Genomic DNA, 18,216 nt, shown 5'->3' with positions numbered 1-18,216 from the left:
AGCATTGAAGGGTTGTGTGAACTCCTCGATTTCAAGAGAAGTCGAATATTGCTTGATGTGGAAGATGGCTCAAACTAATAAAAATGAGGAAAACGGATTGTACCAACAAAAATATGGCAGATGGCCAGAATCAATATAACCATGGTAAGATTTGGGAAGTGAGGCCATGGCAGATTCGGAGAGGGAGGGAGGCCATGGCAGATCTATAAAGGAATGGAGAAACAAATCATACCTCTTCCCTTCTCATACCAGAACTCATCATACACACCCAATCGATTTTGAAATATTACATAAAAGTTGTGATGGCGCTGGAACTGCAGATTAAGAACGTTTTTTATATGCTTCCCACGAGCATTTAGACAAACCCTTAGAGGGCGAGTGACATCATAACCTTCTCAACTTACCAAAGAAAGACCTCCTTCCGAAGTGGTAACCACTTGCTGATGCTCCCAACTACAGAACCTAGTTTCCATGAACACGTGTCACCTCCACAATAGTTTGCACAAAGTCCCACATTGAAACTTTGTGCAAAACTCCCATTTCCAAAGAACAGTGCCAAAGGAAAAAGGGGTAACTACTTTTCACATTTACTGTTACTCTGCCAAAATTACCACATATACTCGCTAACTTAAGCAATGGAGAGCCTTCGGCAGGTACAACACCGGTGTCCGAAGCTTGACGATCCCTTCTTCCTTGTTTCCTTCTGCAAGATCCCTCCATACCGAAGGTCCACAACCTTCTCCCCTGCTGAAGATTTAACACTCCATTATCTAAGTTAACCCTCTGAAAAAAAGCATCAACACACGCAGCACTCATTATCTTTCAACAATCTGATTATCTTACACTAGTTAATTTATAGGTTGTTTGATAACCATTTCAATTTTAATTTTTAGTTTTAATTTTAATTTTTTGTGAAAATTGAAAACATGTTTGGTATTAGATTTTGTTTTCAAATTTAAAAAGAGTGAAATCTAGTTTTCAAATTTTAAAAAAGTGAAATCTAGTTTTCAAAATCACCTTTATTTTTTAAAACAACTTGGAAGTTGTTTGGCTAAAGGTTAGTCAGCTGGGAAGGTTGTTAGCTGACGTGTCATTATGGTTAGATTGTTAGTATAATCCACGTGATTTCTGCTGTAGTATAAAGTCTGTAATCCCATGTGTATTGGATTCATGAAATGAGAAATACAAAAAGCAAAAGTAATAATTTCTCTAAATTCCTCTCTATGAATATTCTAGAACTCTCTGTCTTCTTCTTCCTTCAGCTTTGTTAGCATGGTATCAAGAGCCTAGGTTCGATCCTAATCCCTATGTGCCTTCTCAGTTCTGCATTTGATCTCCTTCTATTTCTCTGCGTTTGCTCTTCCTCTATTTCGATTCTCATATCCTAATCTGAAACCTAATCTCTACTTCCTTTGATTTCTCTACAACAATCTGAAACCTAATTCTCTGAAAACTTACGGTTTTTATCCCAATCTGAAACCTAATTTCTGCAAATTCTCAATCTGAAACCTAATCTCTACTTCCTTCATTTTCTCTGCAACAATGACTTCTTCTTCTCTGAAAATTGACGGTCTTCTTGGCATGGTGACTCTCCGTCTCAAAGAGGACAACTTCTTGAAGTGGCGATATCAACTGGAATCTGTCCTTGAAGGTCATGATCTTTTTGGTTATTTCGATGGATCTGTAATTCCTCCGCCGAAGTTTGCAATTCTGGACGAAGACGGTGTTACTTCCGAAGTCACCACAACGTATAAGGAATGGCTAAAGATTGACAGAGCCCTACTCAGTTTCTTGATCGCGACGCTATCCGATGATGCCATCGAATATGTAATTGGGAGCAGGACCTCTCATGATGCCTGGTTAAGCCTTACAGATCGGTACGCCACTGTCTCTAGAGCTCGAATCAATCAACTTAAGACTGAGCTCCAAACAGCTCAGAAAGGTGGAGACTCCATTGATAAATTCCTCCTTCGTCTCAAGCACATCAAGAATCAGTTGGCGATCGCTAGCGTTCCGGTATCGGATGATGATCTCATGATTTCAGTGCTCAATGGCCTTCCTTCTGAGTAATACATGATAAAGACTGTCCTTGTGGCTCGTGAAACATCAATATCTTTCAAGGATTTTCGTACTCAACTTCTTGCTGCAGAACAAGCTGCTGAGGCTCGAGTTTCATCTATTCATTCACCAATGGTGGCAATGGTTAGTCGGACATCACCTGTTATTCCTAATCCTGGTGCTGGTATTCTTCCTACACCTCAATCTGCATCTTTTTCCTCTCATAGTGGTCACTCTGTGCAAACTCGTTCCTCTGGTCCTATTTCTCATACTGGCCGAGGAAATTTTACTGGCATTCGCTCTTTCACTCGTGGTGGTGGTTTTCAAGCCTCACGCTCATCTTCTCCCGGATACTTCAAAACTGGCATTGTCCCTGAATGCCAAATCTGCCAAAAACGTGGACATACAGCGGTGAACTGTTACCATAGGAACTCTTCCTCACAGCATTCAGCATCTTCCTCCGTTATTGAGTGCCAAATCTGTGGCAAACGTGGTCATGGTGCCCTTGACTGTTGTCATCGCTCAAACTATGTCTACCAAGGCTCTTCTCCTCCTGCTACACTCACAGCCATGACAGCTCAAGCACCTTTCTCTAATGAGTCTGTCTGGATTGCTGACAGTGGGGCGAGTCATCACATGGTGCCAAGTATTACTCATTTGGACTCTGCCTCTCCATGTACTACTACAGATCGCGTTACCGTTGGAAATGGGGCAGGTTTGCCTATTGAGCATATTGGCCATGCACATGTTTCTAGTGCTTCTTCTACATTACAACTGCCGAATGTGTTTCATGTCCCTCAACTCACTGTTAAACTACTCTCTGTGCATCAACTATGCCACGATAATAATTGTTCTATCCTATTTGATCAATATGGTTTTTGCATACAGGACCAGTTCTCCAAGAGAGTGCTTCTCAAGGGCAGGAGCAGTAATGGATTGTATCCAATTCCCAGTGCATCCCAGCTCTCTTCTCCGTCTCCGGCTGTAGCATATCTTGGTCAGCAAATAAAGTCTTCAATATGGCACAGTAGGTTAGGACATCCTACTAATGACATTGTTCATACTATGCTCAAGTCTGCCAATTTACCTATTCTAGTAGATTCCCCAATGCATGTTTGTCCTCACTGTTTGAGTGGTAAAATGCACCGATTACCATTCTCATCTACCCATGTTAAGGCTTCTTTTCCTTTTCAGAGGGTTCACAGTGATGTATGGGGCCCTTCTCCTTGTAAATCCACAGATGGTTATCAATATGTGGTGATTTTCATTGATGAATACACTGGTTTCACATGGTTGTATCCCTTGTTTGCTAAATCTGAGGTGTTTACAAAGTTTACTCATCTTTATGCTTATGTTGAGAATCAGTTTTCTACCTCCATTAAGTGTTTGCAGAGTGATGGGGGTGGGGAGTATATGAGTAATCAATTCAAGGATTTTCTCCTTACTCACGGAGTTATTCATCAAGTTTCGTGTCCTTATACTCCTCAGCAAAATGGTCTAGCTGAGAGAAAGAATAGACATTTGGTTGAAACTATGATTACTTTGTTAGCTGCAGCTTGTCTTCCTCAACAGTTTTGGTTTCATGCAATTGCACATGCGGTGTTTCTGATCAATCGAATGCCCAGTAAAGTTTTAGCTCATCAATCCCCATATTTTCGGCTTTTCCATACAATGCCAGATATTCAGCATCTTCGAATATTTGGAACTGCTGTTTATCCTTGTTTGAGAGCCACAAATTCCAATAAACTTCAACCTCGATCTACTTTATGTGTGTTTCTTGGATATATGGCGGGATACAAAGGCATTCTTTGTTACAATGTTCTTACTAGAAAGATGGTTATATCTAGAAATGTGGTTCATGATGAAACTGTGTATCCTTTTCAACCTATTATAACATCAAAGTCTGTTACTTGTTCAATCTCAGCTAGTAATTCTTCTTCTGCACCAGTTCTAGTTCCCTCAGTCTTAGCTTCCCCGAGCCTTCCTCTTCCCACAGATCCTGACATCTCATCTCCTTTAAATCCTCTTAATACATCCTCTGCCCAGGTTTCTTTGCCTGTTATGTCTGAGCATCAATTCGAGGTGTTATTACCACCAGGTTCAAGGCCTGCCTCTCCAAGTATAAATTCAGAATCTTCTTCCTCCACACCTTTACCTGCAGCAAACTCTCATCCTATGCAGACTAGATCTAAATCTGGGATACACACACCAAACCCTTTTTCCGACTATCATTGTTATAGCACTAGTTTGCCGGATGCTTTAGAGGAGCCTACTAGTTATCGAGTCGCTTCTTATTCCTCAGAATGGACTAAGGCCATGCAAGATGAAATCGATGCTCTTCATATGCAAGGAACTTGGGACTTGGTGCCTCCTCCAGTGAATAAGAATGTGGTAGGTAGTAAGTGGATCTATAAGATAAAGAGGAATTCAGATGGGACTGTGGCCAGGTACAAAGCAAGGTTGGTGGCTCAAGGTTTTAGTCAAGAGCCTGGATTTGACTACTCAGAAACTTTTAGTCCAGTTGTGCGCCACTCTACTGTCCGAATTATTTTTAGCTTGGCAGCCATGCATGGGTGGAAGTTAAGGCAATTAGACATTAAAAATGCATTTCTTCATGGAGATTTGGATGAGGAAGTGTATATGAAACAACCTCAAGGGTTTGAAGATCCTAAGCAGCCTCAATCTGTTTGTAAATTAAGGAAATCTCTGTATGGGTTAAAACAAGCACCAAGAGCATGGAATGCTAAGTTCACAGGATACCTTCCAGCCCTTGGTTTCAAAATGTCTCAATCAGATCCGAGTTTGTTTGTTAAACACACTGGATCAGATGTTCTAGCTTTACTTTTATATGTCGATGATATTATCTTAACGGGTTCCAGTGATGCTCTCATTCAAGAGGTTATTGATGATTTGTCCTCAGTGTTTGAATTGAAAGATCTGGGGTTGTTGACTTACTTCTTAGGTCTACAAATTTCTTATCCCAGCTCAGGTGGTATCTTTGTGAATCAGTATAAGTATGCCAAGGAGTTGTTAGCTAAAGCAGGCATGACTCAATGTAAAGCTTGTTCCACTCCCTGTAAACCATATTCCCAGGTACTTAGCACAGATGGTGAATTGTTAAAAGATCCAACGTTGTATCGTCGTTTAGTAGGAGCATTGCAGTACCTTACTTTTACAAGGCCTGATATTGCCTTTGCTGTGAACTCTGTCTGCCAATACATGACAGCACCTACAGATTCTCACTTCTTTCAGGTTAAGCGTATCTTGAGATACCTACAAGGTACTCTGCAATATGGCATCAAATTTTCCCCTGGACCTATGCAACTTAGCGCTTTTAGCGACGCAGATTGGGCTGGAGATGCTTCTACACGCAGGTCAACTACAGGCTTTGTAGTATTTCTTGGAAATAATCCAATTTCTTGGCAGTCCAGGAAGCAAGGCTCGGTCTCTCGCAGCTCTACGGAAGCCGAGTATCGAGCATTAGCCAATACAGCAGCTGATGTTGTTTGGATTCGTCAAGTGTTGGCTGATATGCATGAGTTTCTGCCTGAGCCTCCTTTACTACACTGTGACAATCTCTCTGCCTTAGCTTTGAGCTCAAATCCAGTGTTTCATTCACGAATCAAACACTTAGATATTGATTTCCACTTCATCCGAGAACGTGTCCAGCGTAAAGATTTTCATGTGCAGTATATACCAACCGATGATCAAGTTGCTGATGTGTTCACAAAGGGATTACATGGTCCTGTATTCTCAAAGCATTGTATCAATCTCAGACTGGGTCGCCCAGCTGAGATTGAGGGGGGATGTTTGGCTAAAGGTTAGTCAGCTGGGAAGGTTGTTAGCTGACGTGTCATTATGGTTAGATTGTTAGTATAATCCACGTGTTTTCTGCTGTAGTATAAAGTCTGTAATTCCATGTGTATTGGATTGATGAAATGAGAAATAAAAACAGCAAAAGTGATAATTTCTCTAAATTCCTCTCTATGAATATTCTAGAACTCTCTGTCTTCTTCTTCCTTCAGCTTTGTTAGCAGAAAGGGGTTGCCGATTTCCTTCAAGAGGCAAGTGCATCGCCGCTTACGATACTTGCTTATCTTTCCATGCTTTCATTTCTTCAAATTAAAGCAACAGTTAACATCTTGGTTCTGCAGGTAATCTCTAAAAAGGATCAATCACACATTTGGACAAACAAACATATGTTCTCAAAAAAAAATTCAATGTGCGCATCTTCTTTTGGGAAGAAGCTAGATGAGGATCTCATACAGACAGACGATAAGTCCCAAAATTATAAGAATATGCTAATTGGTACTGATGCATCTCTCATCCTCATCCTCATCCTCCTGGTGCACCAACTGGTACTGATGCATCTCTGGGCATTGACCCGAACGTGCAAGAAGAGAACATGGAGGATGAGGGATTGGATCATTGTGCACCACCTTCACATGCATCCCCTAGTGCAATTGTAGCAGAGGAGAAGTACATATGACCTGTTTTGAATTTACCGTTCATGATTTTGATGTCTTTTTCAGGCACTGTAAAACTTTACATACTATACAGATCAATATTCACGACGATGTCACTCATTCATTGTGTGCGCTGTTGGAAGAAGCTCAGCGGGACTTGAAAGCCAAGTTAAATGAAATTATGGCAAATAGGAAAAGATCAATTGGTGATGTTGTTAGCAGCAAGAAGAAGTTGAAGATCAGTAGTGATGCTACCAGGGGCAGACCCACGTTAGTGCAAGGGTGGCCAATTGACCCCCGCAATATCGGAATCCTCCATCTGAATGAAATATGTTGACCTCTGCAAAAAGCTGGATGGCGTTGGGCAAGAGTTGCCTATCATCTGTTTGATAAAGGGCACAGCACAGCAGCAGCCCTCCTGCGCAGTTTAAGCAAGTGACTATGATGGAGATCACCGACACTCATCGATCAACTACCCGGCACTCTCCCTGCTGTGTCCCAGTCCTCCCCACTATCCCTGCTGTTCTCTCTACTGGTGGCTCAGTCCCATGACTCAGAGGCTAGTTTGGCTAGCTGCACCAGGTCTGCTACTTGTATCTGGTTTTAGTGGTCTGTTTGAAATCTTTCATTAGGTCTAATTTGTAGTCTTAATTAGTGTGTTTTTCTGGTTTGTGGGGGTGTGCATTGCTGGGTGTAGAACAACGTGCTGGGTGATCAGCTCAAAGTTCTTGTAATGCTAGCAGAAGATGTAGCTACCGAGCTAGGGTTCTCATTTGGCTGCCTCACGTTGTACTAGTTTATATATATATGTTATGGTTGATAAATGTGATGGTGTGTTATTGTAGCAGCCCTAGAAATGAAGAAGAAGAGTCACCTCATTTCACTAGTTTCTTGGTAATCTCTTTGTCCCATGAGCATGAGCTGGAAGCCGTGCTTTACCTTATTCGAAGAGCTACTTCTCACATTACATTTGGACCCACTTACTTGTTTAACATATTGCGTTAAGAAACTTCTCATGGCTATCCCTGAAAAGGTGCATATATATACTGTTGGTAGATCGAGTTTAGTTCTTGCTGCTTGTCTTTTCATCCCGCACACCATCCAAGAGATTTTGCATATTCCCAGCATTACAGACACGTCTTTAGTTTGACTCTTCATGGAGCCTAGCGGTTAGGGTTTAGAGTTTAATAACTTAGATTTGTTTCCAGGAAAAAAATGATGAAAATACGGGACTGCAGCAAAAACGAAAATGAAAATAAATTCAATAGATTTATAAACAACTTTTGTTATAATGTAACATATCCAATTCACATGCCATGCCAAACTCTGCTAAAGCAGATTCCACTGCCGGCCAAGCTTCTTGCACATCAGTTATGCAAAGGCTCATAGGCGACAAGGCTTTGTCATACTTTAGAAATCTTAAGAATGGAATTTATCTTATATGGGAAATTTAGCTAGAAAAACTATTACAAAATGATGAAATAGTTTGATTTTACTGGTCTAGTGGTGCCCTCAGACTAAGCCATTGATTTCATATAGCACCCAATCAAACTTTTACCCAGGCAGAGAACACAAGGAAGATGATCTTCACATAAATTCTTTTTTTGTTTTTAAGTTTTATCTTAAATATGATACATGAAAATATGATGAATAAGAACAAGAGAAGAAGGTACCTTGGGATCTAGAGAAGGGCCTCCGGAAAGAGAAGATATCTACTTCTACTATTTTGTTGCCTTTTTCATCGTCTTTGCCAACGAAGAGCCAGAGTTTTGTTTGGAATTGGATGCTCAGGCTCACAATTGACGTTGCTATTCATCATGTTGTTGATTTTTTGTTCGAAACCCTAGACACAGAGAGAAAGAAAGAAAAGTCGGAAGGCATCGCCTTTGGATTTGAATATAACTTGTATAACAAGCTAGAGATGAGATCACAGAGAAAGGGAGGAAAGTTTAGAGAGGAAAGGTTACCGAAAAGGATTGTTGGGTGAGGTCGAGTTGTGCGCGGAGAGAGAGAATGAGTTGCCATGAGCGTGAGGAATGTGTTTTTGTGAGGGCAGCAGAACGATTTTCCTCGAGAGGTTTACGAACAAGGATACCTCTATCCTTATAGTCCTACTTACCTGTTTATATATTACTTACCCGTTTACATTGTCTTACTTACTCGTTTATATTGTCCTATTGTAATTGAGATTTATTTTATATTTTATATTTTTTTTAAAGTTAACACATTTTTGTACTTCTTTATAAATACCTCCATATTAGAGAACAATACATATAAAAAAAATATAAAAAAATCTCATATATTTTGTTTGACATAGTATCGGAAAATTCTCTTGTCTAAATCCTTCAACAACTTCAACCTTCCTCAAAAGTTTTTGGTATGATATCTAGAGTGGTGTTTTTTTTTTTTAATCTGCTATTGAGAAGATCTAAACTGCTAGGTGCTTTGTTATTATTACTATTATTATTATTTTGTCAGAATAAATGCTTTGATTTATTTTTCCTTCTGTTTTTCTTTTAGGCTTACCATGAATCACAAACAAGACATTCCTCCTGCTTCTGATGCTGATGACATCGGGTTGGGCGAGAACTGGTGCGCCTTGAGTGATATTGAAGATTTGAATGCGAAGGTGGCTGGTCCTTCTTCATACACATTTACTGCAGTTTCGGATTCGTATGTGCCTCCTCTTGGTGACACTCAAATCCCAGTGAACACGTTGGCGTTGGACTTTGAAAACGATTATACTTGGAATTTGGCTGCTCCTTCCCCTGTTCTTTGCGACAAGGTTGACGCATCCCCTGTTCTTTGCGGCAGGAAGCTCGTGACCGACTGCATTGTTGGTAACGTGGATCCCTTATTCCTATGAGACGATATAAACTTAAATTTCATGCGTACAAGTCTCTTCGCAAGTTGAGTATATTTTGAGAGGTTGAGAATGTATTCTGCTTACAGTCCACTTATGAGATGGTGGTTTTTGTTTAGTCCATGTTAATATTTTGGGGTCTGAGATGTGTTTTACCTAATTATTGGAGTGCATGGAATTGTTTTAAGTTACTTTTAATCTTCTTTTTTTAATAAATAAAGGCCAATTACACTTTCTAGTCGTGTGAACTTTACTAATTTTCTTAGCATTTTCATTAGAGTAAATTGCTGAAAGACCCCCGAATTAGGACCCTTATTGAACTTAACTCTTTGAACTAAAAAGTCAGCCAATTTAGCATCCGAATTAATTAAAATCGTCAATTTCACACATGTCTTTAGATTTTATGAGATTTCATCCAATCTTGCGTCAAACCCAACCACGCGAGGCTCACGTGTAACCTGTTTTGATGGCAATTTCGTCCTTCTAAGCCATTTCCCTCCCAATCCTCATTGGCGCTAACCAGATCGAGATTGAAGAGCGTTTTCTCTAATTTCATCCTAAAGTGGAATGTGCGTAAGTGAGAAGAGGAAGTTGAAAATTCCTGCAAAGCTTGGTTATGGTTAGCTCATTGAAATTTTGGGAAGAACATTGAAACTAAAGATGACGAGATGTGTGGAATTATTTCTAACTCGAGCACTTTTGGGCCTATTGGATAATCGCTTCGATGATGTTGGACTTGGCAACAGGGCCGTTTATGAGATTTTGAGGGCCTTGTATGAAATTTAAATTGGGGCTTCACATAATCTAATATGAAAATATTATAAAAAGGAATTTGCCATAACTTAATGTCATAAAATAATTTTTTTTATAACTAAAAGTTACCATCAATAAACATGTATTTACAAAAAAAAAAAAATCAAATCAAATCAAATTCATAAAAATTTAGGAATTAGGGTTTTCTCTTTTTGGTGTTGAAATTCTTGAAATGAAAAGAATAACAAAAATTGTCAAAGGATTGAAAAAAGAACCAAAGAGAGATTGATGAATGATGATGAGTACTTACAAGAAAATCGGAGTTTAAGATAAAGAAGAAGCTATGAAATTTTTGTTTTGTTTTGTTTTGTTTTGAGTGGAAAAAAGTACTTTTTTTGGAGGAAAAAACCCTATTTTTGCGTTTGGGGGGGATAAATGTGTTACTGTTTTTTATAAATATGTTACTTAGTTCGACGTTTCCTTTTTTTATTTTATAAATGCGTAACTGTTTTTATTTATAATTATTTAAAGTTTGTTGTTATAATGCAAAAATAATTTTTTTTAAAAGCATATGAAAAGACTCAATGAGACTCGAGTCCAGGACCTTCTGTTAAAGGGATAGGTGTTAAAAAGCCAACTCCACCACACACACTTTTGTGCTAATTCTAAACATGCTAAAGTATATATACAACTCCTATAATATTAATATATATAATATTATAATATTAATATATATAATATAAAGATAGTTTTAGTTCTGTAGTTTTGTTCATGTCCAAATATTGGGGAAGATGGACAAATGTAAGATGTTAGTTTTCAATTTAGCATGTAACAAAATTCCACCTCCAGCCAATATGTTAAACAAGTAAGTGGATCCAAATGTAATGTGAGAAGTAGTTCTTTGAATAAGGTAAAAGAAACTAATTTTATATTAAAAAAACCTTTTCCGACGACATTTCATCGGCACAAGTCTATAACGGCAAATTTTTGCCGGATTAGACCTCTACCGATGAAAGTTACCTTTGCCGACGAAACTTCGTCGAGAAAGGTCTAATACGGCAAATTTCACTAGAGAGACATATGCCGATGAAATTTCGTCGAGAGAGTTTTTTCTTTTTCTTTTTTTAAATAAATATAAACTTAGTATGTTAAGGTTAATAAAATTTTTTCAATTTTTTTATATTAATTAAATAATATATTTGCCTTATTTAATTAGTTAAATTAGTAATTAAAATTTAATTATTATTTATTTAGTTAATAATTAGTATTCAATACTTTAATTAATTTCATTAATTATATTACTTAATAAATAGTAATTAAAATTTTCTATTTTTTAAAATATAATATTTAAATCTATATATATAAATCAAAAGGTAAAGAATGGTGAAACATTTAAAATTCGAGAAAATTCTCATGGTTAATTCAAATATTAAGAATTAAAATTATTAATTAAATAAGGATAATATGATAAATTTACATTTTCTCGTATTAAAAAAATTAAAATTAAAAACAAAATCAGATAATAGGTCCTACTTTTATGGAACATAACTACCCATACTATCTTTTCTTAATTCAAAAAATAATAACTAAAGCATAAAATTAAAGTAATTAGAAAAGAGAGAAATTCATATTATGCTACTTAAAGGGTATAGCCGAGCGGCCATACTTGTAAAATAATTCTATTTTTGGTGTGTAGACGCCCGGCTATACGTTTAAGATGTTATATTTCTGAATAAAGTATAGCCGGGGCTATAATTGATATTATATTTTTGAGTATAGCCGTCCGGCTATACTGTTAAGATATAATGGCATCATTTTTGGCTTTGCGTCTATACTGGGCCATAGATTGGTTTATTTTATGTATAAAATATAAAAATAAAAAACAGTGCATCGATTGTTCATCGCAAGCCAATACGACGTCACTTGCAGTAGTCTTTCTTTACTCTCTGCCGTTTGCATCTGGATCCGTGTTTGTTTGCTGAGAAAACGAAAGGATTGTGCGACAAAATCTTCAGTATTTGTTTGGTAATTTCCTTCTCAGGAACCCTCGGCCCAGCTCAATCTCTCTCACTGTTTGATTGAGTTACTTAGAGCTTTTTTCGTAAGTCTAGCTTTTCATATAGCACTATGTGTGATCTAGCTAGGTATGTAAAGGAGTAATGTGTTGTAATTTTTCTTGATATGCATGAGGGATTAATGGGTTTTATTTTGGTCATTTTTGTACGCAAATGCATTCATTGTTTTGTACCTATCTGTATGCACAAAAAAAACTCTTGCAGTGCACATGTAAGATAAGAACATTGTGAAGGATGCTTCAACAATCTGTTTTGATATGTTAGGCCATTCTGTAGTTTACCGTTTGGATGAAGGAATTGAAATTTACATGGAATTCTAAAATGACAGAATTTAGTTTTCCATCATTTCAATTTTTGGCAATTGAAAATTTCAGTGTTTGGATTTATGTAAGTCGAATTTTGTAAATAACATTGTGGAAATTGTGAAATGATGCCTATTTCGGTGGAAATTAAACTTGGGAATTTGATGCCCCAATTTCCACGATTTTTTCCGCATGTCATTTAATAAATTCCGTGCTTAAGTTGCCAAACAGAGGAATTGTCAATTTCTCCTCTTAAATTCCCGATGTTTAGTTAAATTCTGAGTTATTTTTCCTCATCCAAACAGACCAAGATGTTACTTGCTGAGTGGATGTTTGTTCAAGTACTTGGGTGCTTTATTCTTCTTGTTTTGTGGAAGCACATGATGTCTTTTCTTTGTGGAAATGACATCATTTTTGGCTTTGCGGCTAATGTTTTACCCAATAAATTCTGTTTTGCAGAAGAGAGAAGAGATACAATGGATGATAGCTGTGCTGTTTGTGCGGAGACACTTCAATGGGTAGCATATGGCCCCTGTGGCCATCGTGAGGTCTGCTCCACCTGCATTATCCGGCTCCGTTTTATATGTGGAGACTCCCATTGCTGCATCTGCAAGAGTGAATCTAGAATCGTCTTTGTCTCGAAGGTTAGGCATTGCAAAATGTTATTTTTGCTTTGGTAGAATTGAACTGTCAGACATATTAACATGTATTTTTCATCTATCTTGTTAGATCCAATACAACCCAGGATGGTTTCTTATTAAGAATATAGAGGATGAGGATGAGTAATGATGTACAATTATTGATAGAATATATGACAAGTTAGTATGTATAATTACCTCTATTTTTCTTGTTTTTTTGAAATTTTTCTTGCTCCTACAATTTCTTTTTCCCCAGGCTTTAGGCAACTATACAAGGATGATTAATGACTTTTCAGTTTTCCCAGCTGATCCAATGGAAGGTCAAGTTGGACTGTACTGGTATCATGAAGGAACACAAGCATTTTTTGATGATCCTGATCACTACAAGATGATAAAGGCCATGTGCAGGCTATCGTGTGGCGTTTGTGATAAGATAAATGAACTAAGGAGTGAAGGGTCAAAGAGAAAAGGGGAGTTTAAAAATGTTGAGCTGCTGAAAAATCATTTATTCCATCTTCATGGGCTGTTCATGTGCAGTCTGTGTTTGGGGAGTAGGAAGGTGAGAAACATTTAGATGACACTATATGATGATGTATAATTGTTGTATCTCATAATGTTGTACTTCTGAGAGAATGATACACTGAGGCTTTGAGCATAGGCATTTTTCCTGTAGATCTTGTATGATAACGCACTACATGATATAATAGTGATCACTCTTTTGTAAGACAGACATGAGATATCATATAAACATTGCTATATTTTCCATTTTTTGGTTATATATTGATGCTTTAAGGGTTTATACACTTTTTTTCTGAAATCTTGCCGAATTCTTCTCTCATTTGGAAGCATGAAGCATGAACCTTGATGCTGATAATTCGTATTTTCACCCTGATGTCTCTGACTTCAAATTTTACTACAGATATTTATCTGTGAGCAAAAGTTATATACTAAAGCACAATTGGATCGGCATACAGAGACAGGCGATTCAGAGGTAGATGGTAGTGAGACTGAAAGAGGTGGATTTAATGGACATCCTATGTGTGATTTTTGTAAAAATCCATTTTATGGAGATAACGAGCTGTACATGCATATGTCTACCGACCATTATACTTGCCATATGTGCCAAAGGTAACATGTTCTGTTTATGCAAAGGTAACCTGTTCTGTTTATGTGAAGGTAAGTTTTAGCAAACTTACATCCACTACATTTTAAATGCAGGCAGCATCCAGGACAGTATGAATACTATAATAAGTATGATGACTTGGAGGTAAATTATTTTCCGTTCCCAACTGGTTATTATTCATGCTTTGCAAGTACAAATTCATCATTGAGATTGGCTTCTCAGTTGACATGATATCCTATTTTGCAGAATCATTTTTCTCAAGCACATTTCTTATGCAAGGATGAGGACTGCCTAACAAAAAAGTTTGTTGTTTTTGCAACTGAGTCTGAGATAAAGGTGATATTTTGGTGCATATCAAATTGGTCTTTATCCATCTCTTTTCTGTTGTTAGCTCTTGAATATAAGGCAAACATATAGTTGATTTTTCTTGCCATGTTATGTTGAGGTTATGCTCACTTGAGTTTATATCTGCAGAGGCATAATGCCAAGGAACATGGAGGGAACATGTCTCGCTCTAGGCGTAATATTGCTCTTCAGGTTTGTATGTGATATAGTTGATGTGGCAGTTATCGCTCTTAGTTTTTTTCCCCTTACTTTCTTTGTTGTGTCCATTCCATTATAGGTTTTTTAGAGCCATCTTCTGTATCCACTTGCATCCTCATTTTTTCATAGATCTTATATGATACAGATTTAATTTTGTGCTTGCTTATTCTTTATTAAAAGCAGATACCAGTGAGCTTCCGGTTTAGGAGAAGTAATGAGCAAGAACTTCATGGTAGAGGACATGGTTCTCATTTTGATGCTGCAGACAATCAACTTTCCTTGGCCCTTCAAGCTAGCCTTGATACAACCACTGTGGAAAGGTGTCATAATACATCCTCTAGTACCCAAGAAGTTTTTATTCGCCAAGAAACAAACGAACTTGAAACTATTGTTGGTTCTTTTGAGTCATTGGCTACTGCAGAATCTGAGCCATCTTCAAGATGCTCTCATGAATTAAGAGAAAACTCCCGGAATGAACTACAACAAGAATCAGCCTTCCCTCCACTTCCGGTGGCTCAAAGTGACAGGCGATTTAGAAATGGTTCAGAAGGATTGAGTGGTAATACAATGGCTTCTCGCATACGTCGGCTTAACAAAGTAACAGTCCTGAATTCTTCTCGATCTTGGTCCACCACAAATCGACAACCTAAATCATCTGCCAGTAGTTCTCACCAGAAAAAACCCTCTTCGGCCTCTGGGCTCATGTCATCATCTAGCTCTCCTGTATTTTCCCCAAGTAAGACTGCTCCAGTTAGACAAGCTGTAACTACTGGGTTTGTATCATCCAATTTTGCTAGTTCAAGAAATTCAACTGGAACCGGCAAGGTCACCCACTCTTCTTCACCTCCAAACCTTATCAAGAGTGGTTCTTTGAACTCTGATTTTCCTTCTGTTTCTGCTACTCAAACAAATAAAGAACCTGCAAGTAGTCTGAGATTACCAAGGGTTCGAGATGTACACACTGTCAACAAGTCTCTTGTGGAAAAAATCCGTGATGCTTTAGAATCTGATGAGAACAAATTCTCTGCATTTAAAGAAATATCTGCAGAGTACCGCAAGGATATAATTAACACGGAGGAATATCTTGCCTATGTCTACCAGTTTGGCCTGTCACATCTGGTTCTTGAGCTAGCTAGACTCTGTCCTGATGCTGAGAAGCAAAGAGAGCTTGTTGAGACTTACAATTTTAATATGAAGAGCAGTGGTTCTCATGAAATCAATTTGTGTAATGGCAGCAGCAAGTCAAGGAGCAAAAGTTCCAAGAAAGGAAAGGAAAAGTGTGAAGATAATGGAATTAGCAGTTCAAAATATGCTTTGCCAGATTGTCCTATCAACCCTGTGAGGAATTTGCAATCAAATCATAAACCTCGAGTAGAAGATGCAGCAATCTTGTTGAAGGATGCTATTCATTCTGCCAAAGGAAAATCAAAGATTTCAATTGAGGATGTACTTCCAGGAAATCAAATGCTGACGGGTCAAAATGGTTTTCAGTCAACTGGTGGCAGCTCAAATAAAAATTTGGGAACTGGGGGAGGAGGTAATAAGCAACGGAAAAAGACTCCAAAGTTTCTCAGAAACCGCCTTGGTAATGATGCTACTGAACTTTCAGAACTTGGTGATTGTGAAGAAAAAAAAGATGGAGACAAGGATCCACCAGAAGGGTTGCCAGTGCATGGAGTTTGGCAAAATGGAGGTGGTCATAGACTCGTGAAGATGACCATGAGGGATCATATAAAACGATAATTTGTCTAATCCAAGTGAACTACCAGTTTGTAATTATGAGGGCTGGCACCAGATGGAGTATCTCTCTTTGTATGAATGTGCTATTGTCTGTTTCATATGTGGTCTGTATGTTTTCTGCAGCTACTAGTGTAGATGTTAATGGAGTTGTGGCAGCAGATTTTATTTAGAAGTGGGCTTGAAACAGACATGATCTTTTTTGTTTCTGGGTATGCCTAATAGACTGATGATTAGCGTTTCTTATTGTGATTAACAGTTAGACAAGAATGGCTTTACTTGCCTGGATTTTTATTGTGATTCATTTAATGGCGTCACTTTGAATGCATTGCACATATAATTTGAGTTGAATATGAGCAATCAGAAAAAAAACAAAATATATATATGTATTGCCAAGTGTTTTGGCATCATAAGATTTGGAAACCCCAGAAAGACTTCTCAAGCCTTGGCATAAAGCAGTATAGCTAGAAGAAATAATCCCCCTCCTGCCATTGATATTCTGAATCTAGGTGAGACTTATTTGATTGGTGTTGTTTTTCCTTTTTTTCAATGGTGAAAGAAATAAGTTTCTTCATAAGAACTGAAAACCAAAACAGCTAGAGATGGGGGTTGGGTTGTACTTTGTGAATCTACAGAATTTTATTTAGAATTTTTTTATGTTTTTCCTTTGATATTTGATCATACGGCTATAGTCTATATAGTATTATATGTTCATAAAAGTCAAGCATGCGGGGATAGCTCAGTTGGGAGAGCGTCAGACTGAAGATCTGAAGGTCGCGTGTTCGATCCACGCTCACCGCAAAAACCTTACTTTTTGTATTTTAACTTTAGTTATCAAACGGCAGTCTTTGGTGTCGTATTACTCAAAGCTGAGAAACAGAGAGAATGTGATGTGAGAGCAGCGGCAGCATGAAACACAACAAAATCACTTTTTTTTTTTTTCTTCTTAAAAAAAGACAAAATAAAAACCAGTATTTAATTTCATTGTGAAAGCAAATGCATGAACGAATTAAATAAAAGAAAATAATGAATTAAAGGAATGTATAAGAAGAGAAGTGGAGAAAAATCACAATTAAAAAATGGTTTTTTTTTGTGTGACATCATGCCTCCTAATATTCAAGAACCAGCTCAAATTAGACCAACCATAACCCACCAACTTAACATTGCCATCTTTTTTCTTGTTCTTGTTCCTTTAGTGTAAATCAAAGGAGGGGTTAGGTGGAGACCAGTTGCATTTGCATGATGTGTAGACAACGTGGACTCCAATACTTGGTGAATAATGATACAACCCTACCCATGATCATGATCTTATTAGTTTTAAAATGTAATTAAGTTTATTATTTATGCCCTTTTTTGTGTGATTATATGTGTGTTTTGTTGATTCTTATGCAACTAAGCTATGTCATACCACACCTTTAAGGCTACAATATTAGACCTAATTACCCACCCAGGTTTAAAGCAAAGTAAGTAGATTTTACATTAGATTATCACGCGGATACAGTTCATTGCGTATTTAGTAATCAAATTAAAAGCAAGTCCTCAATTATGTTGATGTTATTTTGTTTTATTAGTTTCTTTTTCTGATGTTGAAAGAAATATCAAGTTAAAATTTCCTCTCGTTGTTTTATTAATTTATTTTCCTAATATAAAATGCGCCT

At 37.5% G+C, this 18,216-nt stretch overlaps 1 protein-coding gene and 1 non-coding gene across 5 annotated transcripts; both read left to right on the top strand.

The window, feature by feature from the left end:
* Positions 1-12,007: 12,007 nt before the first annotated feature.
* Positions 12,008-16,850, top strand: LOC117632364 (E3 ubiquitin-protein ligase ZNF598-like). 4 transcript variants are annotated; one of them, XM_034365819.1, is made up of 8 exons: positions 12,008-12,165; positions 12,977-13,161; positions 13,412-13,714; positions 14,075-14,283; positions 14,374-14,422; positions 14,525-14,614; positions 14,753-14,815; positions 15,005-16,850. In XM_034365819.1, the coding sequence occupies exons 2-8, from the start codon at positions 12,994-12,996 to the stop codon at positions 16,562-16,564; spliced, it is 2,442 nt and encodes an 813-aa protein (XP_034221710.1). In that variant the 5' UTR covers positions 12,008-12,165; positions 12,977-12,993; the 3' UTR covers positions 16,565-16,850. The 4 variants fall into 4 exon arrangements, with proteins under 4 accessions (XP_034221710.1, XP_034221711.1, XP_034221712.1 ...); XM_034365820.1 differs by having other exon boundaries at positions 12,008-12,241; XM_034365821.1 differs by lacking the exon at positions 12,008-12,165 and having other exon boundaries at positions 13,057-13,161; positions 13,452-13,714.
* A 436-nt stretch (positions 16,851-17,286) lies between these two features.
* Positions 17,287-17,359, top strand: TRNAF-GAA. The gene has a single exon. It is a non-coding gene; the product is annotated as a tRNA-Phe (tRNA).
* The last annotated feature ends 857 nt before the right edge of the window (positions 17,360-18,216 follow it).

This window comes from Prunus dulcis, chromosome 6 (genome assembly GCF_902201215.1).
Source record: "Prunus dulcis chromosome 6, ALMONDv2, whole genome shotgun sequence".
Classification (NCBI taxonomy): domain Eukaryota; kingdom Viridiplantae; phylum Streptophyta; class Magnoliopsida; order Rosales; family Rosaceae; genus Prunus; species Prunus dulcis.
Note: the sequence above shows the minus strand (reverse complement) of the source record. Positions and strands in the feature narration are given on the sequence as shown.